The following is a 12,751-nucleotide window of genomic DNA, read 5'->3' on the forward strand; positions in this document are numbered from 1 at the left end:
GTGCCGCCAGGGCAGAGAAACCCAATGAAAGTGTTGAAGAAAGGCAAAGACGGGAAGAGGAGTAGATGTAAGAACCACAACAGAAAACAATGGTGGCTTGCTAAAATTCCGCTTTCCAATATTTCTATAAGGGGTCAGTGGGCTGAATATATGTTGCAAACCTGACACCTTTTTTTTTTTTTTTTTTATAAAGCTAAGGTTGGTTTGGCCTTTGAAATTAGGTGTCACTCTTAGGGTGGTGACACAGGACCCAACTTTCACTCTGTCTAGCAATAACTTGAGGCAGAGTCGAGGTTATCCAATAGTAACGTGTAATCCTTCCATCCGTCCAAATGAAGTCCTTTCATATTGTTTTGAATAGTGTGTGCTTGTCAAAAACTCCAAATGACAATGGGAATTTTCAATATCCAATGAAAATTGAGTTACCAACAGACAAAGATTGCACGTGTTCAATGTCAGTTTTGGTGCATCCGTGAGAACTTGTTTTTTCCCATCATGGCTTGGTCCTGAATTCAGTTTCCATCTTGCACTTTTGACAAATGACTGAAGAAGTGTTTGCAAAAGTTCAACAAGAAGATTACATTTTCCCCTTTTCCAGCAGTCAGTGTTTATCAAGTCAAGTTGTATCCACCACTGTCAAACCTTTCATCCACAATAATCAACAGTATGGCATCATATCAGGCAAACCAATGGACTCCATGCTAATGTCAAGCTAACTGTCAACCATCACCTGAAGAGAACTAAATTTAAATAAGAGTTTTGTTTTTCTGTCCTTTCCTACTTGAACATCCAGTATTTCTTTTGCAGCAGCGGACCACTGAAATATTCTCCGTGATGATGTATGATTATCCCCGCCTTTACATCATATGTTTATATACTTCCTTCCGTCTTAAAAAGTCTATTCACCATTGTTAATTGTGTGATGTTCCTCACAAACCTTTGCAATGAGTCAGGCTGGAGTGTTCATCCCTGAAGAGATGTGTGTGTTGTCTTTCAAGCTGTGTGCGTGTGCGTGTCTGTGTGTGTGTGTTCTATACGCAGTGCAGGTTGCAGTCATATCCACCGTCCAGAGCCCTGTGAGCGCTGCTTCTTCCTCCTCTTACACACATAGTAGACCGGGAAAACTACCAGACCTGGTGGTTGTAGAGATAAAGAGGAAGAGAAGACAAAGATGGATTAAAGCCTTGTTTCAATTGACACTAATTTGTATTAATTATTAATTAACGTTGAATGTAAATCTTGAATTTTCTGTTAATGTCAAGCTCTGATGAGTTTGCTATGTGGATTTGATTATTCTTCTATCTTATTTTTGGCATAGTCTATGTGTATGTTAATTAGGCTGAAAAAGAGAGCAGCAGCAGCACAGCACTGATTCTAATAACGATGACAATAAATGTGATTCTTCCATCAGCGCGTGTTAGCCCGTAGCGGATCACCTGTCAGACGCGCACACACACGGGAAAGAAATGAACACTAATTACAGTTCAGCCGAGGCATCAATAGTTCACATCACTGTCTGACAGAGTGCTCACAGAGTGCAGCTGGGTGATTTTACTAGTAAATGTAGTTTCAGGAAATAAAAGCTAGCCCAGAGAGTGATAATCTGGATCTAAAGCTTTGGCAGTTTCCTTGTCTTTTAGGGCATATAACTAAAAATGACTGCCACGCATGCTAATAAAAAGTTTGTAGCATGTTTATGTGTGGTTTTTTTGCATAGAGAGTGGACCTGCTTTGCTGTGTGGAAGAAAATATTTGTAACATAGCCAAACCATTTAGCTGTTTTTGGTTTGCCGCGCTCGCTGGAGCCTCACCCTGATTCTTTTGTGCGTGTGTGTGTTCATGGGTGTAATTGTGTTACCTATCACCACTGCGAAAGCTCCGAGCACCATGACCAACAAAATGACCACTGGAGCTATCAGCACCTTAGTGGCTGCAGAGGAAAACAAAGGAAGAGAAAAGGGAAGGACAGACAGAGAGCAGAATAATAATCATTCATAATGAATAAATGCTCCTTTCAGATGGAATAGAAATTGCATGATTCAAAATTAATGTGTTGTTTTGTTTACATTTTGTTTAAATTTTAATGAGTCGCTGCAAGGGAATTGTAGATGTGTCTGTGAGTGGGACAATCTAGCTGTGGAGGATGCGGAATACTGAGCAGATTTTAGGGACAATTCTCCATCCACATTAAGGCGCCGCTTATTACGTGCAAAATCTGCGCCACTAACGATCCTTGGCATGAAGACAGCGGCGAGCGCTGTAATGGCTAAGTAGTTCTTGTTAAGGGACAAATTAGCTCTCAGTTCAACAGGCACCCTGCTGATGTAAACTAGCTGTCGCTGTCATGGAGAGCAGAGCCAAACAACTGTATCAGGGTTCTGCTTTGTAGAGGCTTGGATTTGGTAACTGGGAATGGATAATTACAACTAACATACTCAGAAATTTGATGCTCTCACACTTTATTATAAAGCGTTCCTCCCCGGTCTCTTGCAAGTGCAGCGTTAAATTAGTGTTCCTTGCTGTTGTCACAATGGGGAAAATAATGTCTTTCACAGTTAGGCTGACAGACATCATGCAAGGCATCAACAATGCATTTTGACTTAAGGTTTTTAATCCAGTGGATGACAAGAAAAAAAACTATTCCACTGCTATTTCCATAACTTTCTCTAATCTATGATGATAAGCCACAGATGAGTGCAACATGGCAGCTCTGATGTAATTTGGGTTATGGGCTTTAACCTATCTTTAGCCTAACACCAGAAGATACAGCTGTCAAAAGTGTGACTATCTGGTTGTATTAATGTAAAACTCAATATTACGGACTGTAGTCATGTTCTGAAGTGTACGGCCATGCTAGCTCTTTGAGGCTGCACTTAGGCGCAGCAGTTCTTTAAGCTAAATGCTAACGTCAGCATGCTAACATGCTTACAGTGACAATGCTAACCCGCTGATGTTTAGCAGGTATATCGTTCACAATTTTTTAAGTTTAGCGTGTTTCCATACCAACAATTGCTAAATAGCAATAAACACAGAGTACAGCTGAAGCTCACCGGAATATCATTGGTTTTGCAGGTATTTAGTCATAAACCAAAGTTTTGGACCAATTTATAATTTGAGTGGCGCTAGAGTAAAAGTCAGAGGATCTTCAAAGATGGGAAAGAATTCATCGTCTCAGCACCATCAATATGAGAAATTTCAGTTTGGGCCAAAATAATGAACCAACTGAGCATTATTGCCACCCACACACACACACACACACACACGCACCTACACACACACACACACACACACACACACACACACACACACACACACACACAAACACACACACTTACCACAGACAGACCCTCTAATTAGCCGTCTCAGATGAGGTTTATCAGGTAGATAGCGAAACTTGCATCCAAACACGCTGAGGTTGGATGTATGGTCCCCGAAAAACCTGACAGGAAGTTTAATATTAAATCAGATAATAACATAGAAAAGGTGGAAAAGGCAGTCAGATAAAAAATTTAAAAAATAATTAGAAAAATAAAAGTCTAAGATTCCAACCTTAGGTGTCGGTAGCGCTCTCCACAGCGGTAACAGAAGTTAGTGTTACACTGCGTACATGTCATATGGTCACATCCCTCTGTACGCTGAATATGGATCTACAGAAATGGATGAGGCAAGAGCAAGATGGGAGGGGAAAAAGGGAGATATTTGCAGTATGCTACATGCATCATCAGAAGTTTCACTCTTGCTTCTTGGGGCACGATTTTAATACATCATTACGTTCTCTTTTCAGACTCAAGATCAGCTCTGTTTATTGTAAAAAAGAAAAGAAAAAAAAGAGCACATTTTGCAGTCTTAGCAGCACCTAAATGCAACACTCTCAATTAAAAATGGAAACTAGAAGTATATGGTTCAGCATCTATTGAACTGCACTCCAATATGCATACATTGGTAAACTTAATGGATCTTTGCTATTTGGCTGTTGAAGCAGTAAGCAGTCTTACTTTAACTGAGCTGCTCTCAGCCTCTTTCCCAGCAAAACACAGCATGATGCCAATTTGTTGGCATTAGAGCCCGACCAATATATCAGCGGGCCGATATTATCGTCCGATATTAGGCATTTCCCGATCTATCGGTATCTGCATTTATAATGGGCGATTTAAATAAATAAATAAAAACCTTAAATCAGAATAATTTATAATGACAAAAAATGATAAATGAATATTTAAAGAATGAAAACGGACTGTCAACCATGTTGAGTGTTGGCGTTGCATAGTTTGTCCACCAGAGGGCGCTATACAACGTCCCTGTTGGCAACACTGATTATTTGTTTTTGTTAATGTGTTTTGGTTCAAATGACTTTAAGTGTCATATCTTAATTTTGTATTTTTATATATTTTTATTAGGGCTGTCAAAAATAGCGCGTTAACGACGTTAATTAGTTGTTTGTTGTTAATTACGTCAATTTTTTTAACGCATTTCACGCATGCGCAGTCTGACAAATTATTCACGTCAGGAAAGTGGTTGGGAGCTAGAGGCGAGATATGGAGCAAGGTGAGTAAAGTGGGCCTATTGACGGATTCAAATATAAAAAGAATGATGATGGTACAGTTAACAAGTACAAGGTTATTTGCAAGATTTGTAACAAGGAGTTTCAATTTCACCGAAACTGTTGAGGTACCATGTCAACGCCAAACATTGCGTTTATTACGTTTGCTGGGCCGTCAGGTTCAGCAAACGCATCCACGAGCACTATGAAAACGAAAAAGAAAAAAGGAAAGAGGTCTTGGCTCAAGTAAATCATATCGCCCTGACAGGAGACCATAGGACATCAGTGAGTAACAACAATTACCTCGGAGCAACGGCACATTTCATCAGTGACACGTGGGAACTGAAGTCTTTTGCGCTGACTATATTAAAAACTGAGGAGCGTCATTTTGCGGAGGCTTGTAAAGAACACTTCCTTTCTGTTGCACGTAAGTGGGACATCGAGGGCAAGACGAAAACCATTGGGACTGACAGTGCACATAATATTAAAATTATGTATCTGTGTCCTGTTGTTTATCTTTTGGTATGCATTTCAGAAAAAAATGGTTAGGATTCAGGTGTAATTGCAAATAGTGATTAATCCTGATTAATCCACTGAAAATTCTGATTAATTTGATTAAAAATGTTAATCATTTGACAGCCCTAATTTTTATTTATCAGAACTTTATTATTTTTGATGTTCCTCTGTTCTGTTGTGACAATAAAACAAATTATCATATTATTTTAGTGAGAACTCATAAATAACTACAAATAACTATTGTAAGGGAAATGTGTTTGTTTTGTAACGTGTTTCTGGATCTTTTTTTAAATATATATCGGCCAATATATTGGCATATCGGATTTTCAAATAACCAGATATTCAAATCGGCCTTAAAAATCTGTTATCAGTCGGGTGCAAGTTGGCATCACAGTCAAACACGACCCTCCTTTCCTGCTTCCAGAGCAAAAATTCAGATGCATCAGTGCGATGAAAACAGATGGAAAGTGGATGAAGTGTCTGCTGCTGCGAGCGAGCAGTTCCCACCAACCGGTAATTTGCTTAATCTATGTCTTGCTATAGTCATCTTCTGACAGCCAGATTAGATATTGTGTAGACCAACTTGGTCGTAATGAGACCAGGCTTGTTTTATGACTGTGAGAGAGATGCCAGTGAGTCTACCATATTTGGTTTTGTGCAGCAGAAAGACATAATTATTTTTTCAAGATTTACAATGTTTATGCATCTCTGTCCTGCTGTTCCACATGCACATTAAATCAGAGCGCCCATTTACTTCTCTACAGCTTCCCATCCGTCATCTGTTCTTGCTCTCATGCTTCTTAGCCTGCATTGATTTATTCATTTACCTTGAGTCCACCCTCCATTAACCCTCTTCCCATTAACCCACACCCAACAGCAGTCCAAAAAACACTGTATCATAATAACTTGGATCCTTACCTTACACTGTGGACATTTCTGGGCGTTTCTTTGCCCGTGCTCTATGACACTAGCCCAGCTTCGAAGCAGCTTGTCTCCTTTCCTGTATTCACGACATTTGACCCCACTGTGCCATGGTGCGTGGCATTTAAAACACCATACAAAATGACAATTGCTACACTGGATCTAAAGTAGGGACAGAAGAGAGTAGACCCATTTGTATGTTACTTTTAAACGTACATGTATCTATATCAGCCGTATGTGGAATTTGTTTTGTAAGTGTTATATGCAGTTGGAGGTGTGTATTGGAACGGTCATCTTGCCTTGTACTTGTGCTCGGAGTGGTTGGAGTTGTTCCCCTTCAGAGAGCTGAACTGACTGCACTGGGGGCAGGGTTTGGTGCTCGAGTCTAGCTGACTCAGCTCCAAAAAGTAACGGTATTTTGCTACGTCTTCATTGGCTAAATGGGAAATCACCACTCCCTCCTCCAGGAAGCCACTGCACTCTGGGATTGGACAGCTGATGTAAGATTTGGCTACTCGCACCTGGCAAACAAGGAAGACAAAGAATATATGTTCCAGTATGTGAAAGTAACACTAAAATGTTAATACTAAACATATCTTGTAACATCCCCTGCTCCACAATGTGGATCTGTCTATGGTTTTTCTGTTATTGTGCTGGACTATCCTTACCAAATCTACACGCGGATGTATTCCCACCACTTATGGGAAATGGTTACTAATTTACCCAGGAATAGAGGGACTACAAGGTATATGAAAGGAAGGCTGAAGGAGGTCGTGGAGAGATTGGAAGTTAACGTGTTTCAAAGCACACACAGACACACGTTAGTTAGTCCAGAACAAGTGTCAGTTATACTGAGTGGACTTTTTCCATACAAGTTAGCATACAATCTGGCCACTGAGTCCAACACTAACTAACCTTAACATCACAGACATTTACAGAGCCACAGGGGAGACAAACACCTTTAAAAAAATAATTGTTATATACTGTATATATAATATGTAAACCTACTCATCCAAAAATGTTTAAAATAAGTCAAAATATACATACATTTTAAAGTCTTTAAAAAAAAAAATCTGCACACAGGATTGAAGTGATGTTTTTACTTTGCACTATTTCAAAATTGTACTACTCGGTTACAAAAGAACACATATTTTTCATCATTAAGCTTACACCTGGGTTCATTCAAACCCAAGCAATACAAGAGTGTGTGTTTAGATCTGGTATAATCTGAGCTTGGATACGGTAAGTATCATGCTTATTTTTCACTATCTAGCCATCCATCTTCGACCGCTTATCCGGTATCCGGTTTTCACTATCTAGCTCTCCTTTATGTCTTTTTCACCCAGCAACTCTTCTTCTCTGGTTCCTTCTCTCTCTGTGCCTCATTTCACATTCAAGTTCTGTCTGTTCCTCCCCACATGTTCAGTCCATCTCAGCCAGTGAGACCTGTTGTCCTGACACACGATACGCATTTTGTGATTGAGAGTGTGTGTGTGAAAGGAAAAAAGCATCAGCCTCCGATGGTGTTGCACCCAACATCCCCTACAGCACGAACACATACACACACACCCGCACACCCACACACACACAAACAAAAGGCCTATTACATGATCATAAATACGTATCTCTGAAAGGGCATGAAGGCAGATGTGTGTGTGTATGTGTTGTTACCACAACACTAACACTGTGGTGACCACTTCCAGACAGGTTGGACAGGTTATGACTGATGCCACTCTGTCTCTCAGATCAGGGACGTCGGACTGGGGTGGGGGTGTCTCAGATACATGTGTCACCGTGTGTGGCGAGTTGAAATGCAGGGGCGAAACATAAACCAACATACAACATGCCTGATCAAGTAAGCTTACAATCGGTACATGGGCATCCCATGACAGTGGTGACTGTATGCCTAGTCAAAGCTAAAATTAGAACTACGTACAATATAGTTAGCCCTGTGTAAGGTTTGTGCACATTGTGGTGTTGTAACTCTTCAGCAGGGACTCTTAAGTGGGAGTATGTGTACCCTGAGGTGTCCATCTGCTAAAACTCAGTTAAAAATAGAAACAATGACTCGATTCAAAGTATAGTGTCATATTTAATATAGGGACTAAAAAGCGACAAAGAAATGGGATAAATCGAACCACGTGTTGCGATTGAGAGTGTTTTAGAAACAGTAACTCCAAATGCAAACTCATGAAATAAGTTGTGTTAAATAACATATATAATTAATGCATAAAGCCATATTTGGAACAATGAAGGGTTACTTGAGCTCAAATGAAAGGTCTATGATGTAGAGAAGTTCATTTTCCCAGTGAATCTAAACACATGATGTGTTGAGGCCCAACAAATTCGAGATTGTCAGCTACTATATTCTTATTTTTTTACTTCTTTTTTTTTTTTTTTAAATAACCCCAACACTGTTGCCTTGATTTAGCCCACTTGTTTAATCCCTGGCACAACAACATGGTTAGTAGGACTAGGATGATTTGCTTTTGTCCCGGTTTGATTCTTTCACGATACATGGGTGCCGACTGGATTTGTATTGCGATGCTAGAACTATTGCAATTTTCTTTTCCTTCTTTAACAAAAACAAAAGTTGAACGCTACACTTCTAGAGACAATATATCATGACACATTTCTGAAGAATGTACATGGTGTCATGTGAGTCATTAGGGGTGGGGGGGGGGGGGAGAAATTGACATAGCATAGTATCACGATATTTTCTCTGGCAATACTGAATCGATACACAGACACCAAGTATTGATCTATTCTTAAATATGTGTTGGTCCATCAAACAATCCCATTTTGCAGCAAGAAATTTTTAAATATCTTTTTTGGTAAAAGATGTATGACATATTTTGAAATTGGGAAACATTTTACGTTGGAAAAAAGGTCGCAATATATTGCTGAATAATGCAACGGTGCTGGAATACTTTAAGATACGATTTTATTGCGATTTTAAACATATTGCAATATTCTGCAACATATTGCAATGTATTACCTTTTTCCAACTTAAAATGTTTCCCAATTTCAAATGATGTCCCCCAAAAGAAAAAATTTGTCAATATATTTTACCAAAAAAGACACATTTCTGTTCATCTCACTTCAATTTTCTTGCTGCAAAATTGGATTGTCAAGCAGACAAACTGACCAACACATGTGTAATAAAAGATCGATACTTGGTGTCTGTGTATAGATATTGCCAGAGAACAATTTTGCAATACTGTGCTGTATTGATTTTTTTCCCCCACCCCTAGTACCGACCCCCTTCCAAGGGTCTTATCTTTGACCACTTACTCAGATATCGCTGACATAATGCTTACTGTGAGGGTTATCAGCATAGTTTTCTAAAAAAAAAAAAAAGGTTTACAGTACATTGGCGGAAATAAATTCCACCTACACAGGATAGTTAACATGACCCTTATCTCGTTCTCAGTCTGATATCAGAGAGTGTGCTTGTCTCTGTGTTTGTGTGATCACTCATGCCTTGTTATCAAAGCAAGATAATTGCAGATTAAAAGTAGTCTGGATGACTGATAAAAACTGTTTTACCTAAACAGATTAAAGCAGATTGCAGTGACAGTAGCAAAAACCTGAGATTGTAACTTCTTCCCAGATCATAAAATTAGTAACAGGGAAAGCATATGTGAATATTAAAACTGGGATATGATCAAAAGAGGGTAGAAGTTAATGAATTGGAAGGAAGTCAATTTGTATCTATCTAATATTCAGTTATTTGATTTATAAATGTAAATTGTCGTAAGAATCAATGATCAGGAGCTCTTACTAAGACTGCATTGCAGCCACAAGATACTGTTGTGCCCCTATTGTGACCTATTTTCGTCTGAGTCAGAGAATGACTTTTTTATGATGCTGCTCCTCTGTGTATACTAAAACACACTGCCGCGATGCTCAACATGTTTGTCTGGCATCAACAAAAAGCCATTTGGGAAGTGAAGCAAACAATGTAGAAGAAAGATGAGATAAGTTGAAGGACACGCTTGTGCTTTGTTCGAGTGTAAGTGAACTAATAATGCTCAACATAATATGAGTAGTGTATTTGATGGGGGAAGTATGAAAGAAGGAAATTATGCAGAATAAACCCATTGGCACACAATGTAAGATTTTGTTAAAAACCTGCCCAATTTTAGTGCAAAATGTGTCAGCAACCCAGATTCACAAAACACAGTTGTTATCACAAAATGAGGAGACGTGCAGATGTTGGCCTGTGGGGAAATGTTGTTCAATGCCAGCTCCAGATATTTTCTTGGAGTATATTAGACGCAAAACATAACAATTTAAAAGTGTGACAGAAAGAAGTGTGTGTGTGTGTGTGTGTGTGTGTGTGTGTGTGAGTGTGTGTGTGTGAGTGTGAGTGTGTGTGTGTGTGTGTTTTGACTGGCTCCCTGACACCCTGCTGCGCTAAGCAGTCCCCCCTTTTGCTCACCCTCCCTCCTACTAACCTGAGCGCTGACGTAGAGTTTCAGACACTCATCGCACACGGCCTTCCTGCAGCAGGGCAGGGGTGCGATGGTTTTCTCTTCCAGGCACACCCGGCAACTCTGCATCGTAGTCCCTGCACCGGCCTGCTCCATGGACAACGGGTGGGTCATGTCCCTGAATGGATCCACCAAGTCGTCCAATGTGTACAGAGACGGTTCGGGACTCGAGCCTGCTTCCTGTTCTGTCTCCGAGTCCATTTTTGGTGCGTCAGATGTGCCCGTTTCATCGTCTGTGATTAAAACGCCTTTTCTGTCGTTAGCGATGCAATACACAGTGCAGTAGACGTGTTCTTTAGTGTTCAAAGACTCATCTAAAACGACTGTGTTGCTGTCACTGTCATGTTTATAATGGCGCGGCCCAGTAACGTTAACGGTTAGCAATTCAACTCTTTGTACAACCGAAGTCGTTAAGTCGTTCAAAGTTGCCTCGTTTTTAGTCCCCGCTTCGCCCGTTTCACGCTCCGAGTTTTTACACTCGCCGCGTTCAGTTCCATAACCTTTATAAACGTGGTTATTAACGTTTCCTTCGCGATGTTCATGCTCCGCGCCGCGCTGCATCCGGCTGTTCGTATTTAGACACAAAGAGGGAGATTTTGAAACCCCGAAATTCCTTCTCAAAATCTCGACAGCGCTCGCCCTCCTCCTCCTCTCTCCTCCTCCGCCGTTGCAGTTGTTGTTGTTGTTGCCCTTTGCATCCTTCTCCTCCTCGCTGCTCCTGTCCCCCGAGTCCCCCTCACCCCCGTCCAGGGATAACCGCGAGTTTGATCTGGTGACACCACGGCTCAAATCTCTGACCGCACGCTCAACTTTGCTGTCCGTAAGGGAAGTTTCTTCCGGCAGATTACGGGACAGTTTCACCCTCTCCTCCTCTAAGCTGCTGATAAAACTCGGCATTTTACAGGCGTCAGCTATCGGTCTGTCATCTTCCATCCCCGAAGTGGCTCTCCCCATTTAGCGAGCGGCTCTCTCCCGGCGGACCTCTGCCTGTCTACCTCTTATCCAACTCCGCTACCAAAACAAAACAAAGCAGGCAGCTCGGTGCTTCCGGGTCTCGTCGTCAGCATGCAGGGGAGCAGCGATAGGCCGATGGGAAGCCTAGTGGTGAAGAGCAGCCCTGGCAGATGGAGATATTGGCCAGATTAGCACAAGCAGATATCAGAGCGAATAAGGCTGGCCAAAGTGGGCAATGTCTTTAAATGTCTATGGCAATTACACCGGGCTACCAGAACTCCAGGCCCCCCAGATCCTCCAGCTTTACTGTGAAGAGTTTTATTAAAAATATTTTGGCAATATCGACTTTAAATCAGAATCAGAAATACTTTATTGATCCCCGAAGGGAAACTCTGTGTTGCAGTTGCACAAATAGTAGAAATGTAAATAAAGAAATTTAAGGAGTGTGGGTATTTACATAGTCAAAGGAATATTATGATACAGTATATACATAATTAACATTATAAGGTGTTGCAATGGTAAAAAGTAATATTAATAATCATAATAGTAATAATAGTAGCAGTTAGGTGTTGCACACATTACAAGCAAGTGTTATTGCACAAAAACAGATTATACTGTCCAGTTTTAACCTCTAAGTTTGTGTGTGTTACACACTTAGAGGGAGGAGTTCTGAAGTTTGATGGCCACAGGCAGGAATGACTTCCTGTGGCGCTCTGTGGTGCATTTTGGGAGAATGAGTCTATCACTGAAAGTGCTCCTGTGATTGAGCGGCAAGCCATGGAGTGGGTGCGAGACATTGTCCAAGATGGCATGTAGTTTGGACAGCGTCCTCCTCTCTGACACACCCGACAGAGAGTCCAGATCCACCCCCACAACGTCACTGGCCTTGCGGCTCTTGAAGTCAATGGGTTGAGAAGATGCCTCTGTGTCAAACATCTATCTTCAAGACCTGAATTGTTTGAGTTTTTTTGGTGTTTAAAAATGTTGCATATTAATCATATTATCACAACCTGGGTAAGGATAACAGCATAGAAAACTATAACCTGCCCTGAGAGTAAAGAACAGGGATCAATAGGGGCCCAGCCCCTCATATTGCCCATGTAAATGGATGGATGTACTGTCTGCTGTTTGGGGCTCACTAACCGTTTTACCACTTACCGTAAGAACAGCTTCATAAATTATTTTAAATACAGGTCCAGGTGTACTCAAATATTCAGAAGCAAGGATTTGACTGGATCAAAAATACAATCCATCTTTGATTTAATTACTGACCTTTTATCTCTGGACAAACTAATGCAGTGCCTGTTCAAAACGCTCGGCCTCC

The 12,751-nt window shown here is 40.8% G+C and overlaps 1 protein-coding gene across 3 annotated transcripts in view; it reads right to left on the reverse strand.

The window, feature by feature from the left end:
• rnf217 (ring finger protein 217) overlaps window positions 1-11,586 on the reverse strand; it is a 24,435-nt gene extending 12,849 nt beyond the window's left edge. The window contains exons 1-7 of one of the 3 annotated variants that reach the window (XM_034899600.1): window positions 10,438-11,584; window positions 6,277-6,498; window positions 5,975-6,139; window positions 3,550-3,647; window positions 3,336-3,439; window positions 1,859-1,930; window positions 1,013-1,133 (exon numbers count right to left, since the gene is read on the reverse strand). In XM_034899600.1, the coding sequence (XP_034755491.1) occupies window positions 1,054-1,133; window positions 1,859-1,930; window positions 3,336-3,439; window positions 3,550-3,647; window positions 5,975-6,139; window positions 6,277-6,498; window positions 10,438-11,427 (1,731 nt within the window). In that variant the 5' untranslated portion in view covers window positions 11,428-11,584 and the 3' untranslated portion in view covers window positions 1,013-1,053. The other 2 variants (XM_034899599.1, XM_034899598.1) reach the window with 2 other exon arrangements.
• Between the last annotated feature and the right edge of the window lie 1,165 nt (window positions 11,587-12,751).

The sequence above is a fragment of the Etheostoma cragini genome, chromosome 18 (assembly GCF_013103735.1).
Source record: "Etheostoma cragini isolate CJK2018 chromosome 18, CSU_Ecrag_1.0, whole genome shotgun sequence".
In the NCBI taxonomy this organism is placed as follows: domain Eukaryota; kingdom Metazoa; phylum Chordata; class Actinopteri; order Perciformes; family Percidae; genus Etheostoma; species Etheostoma cragini.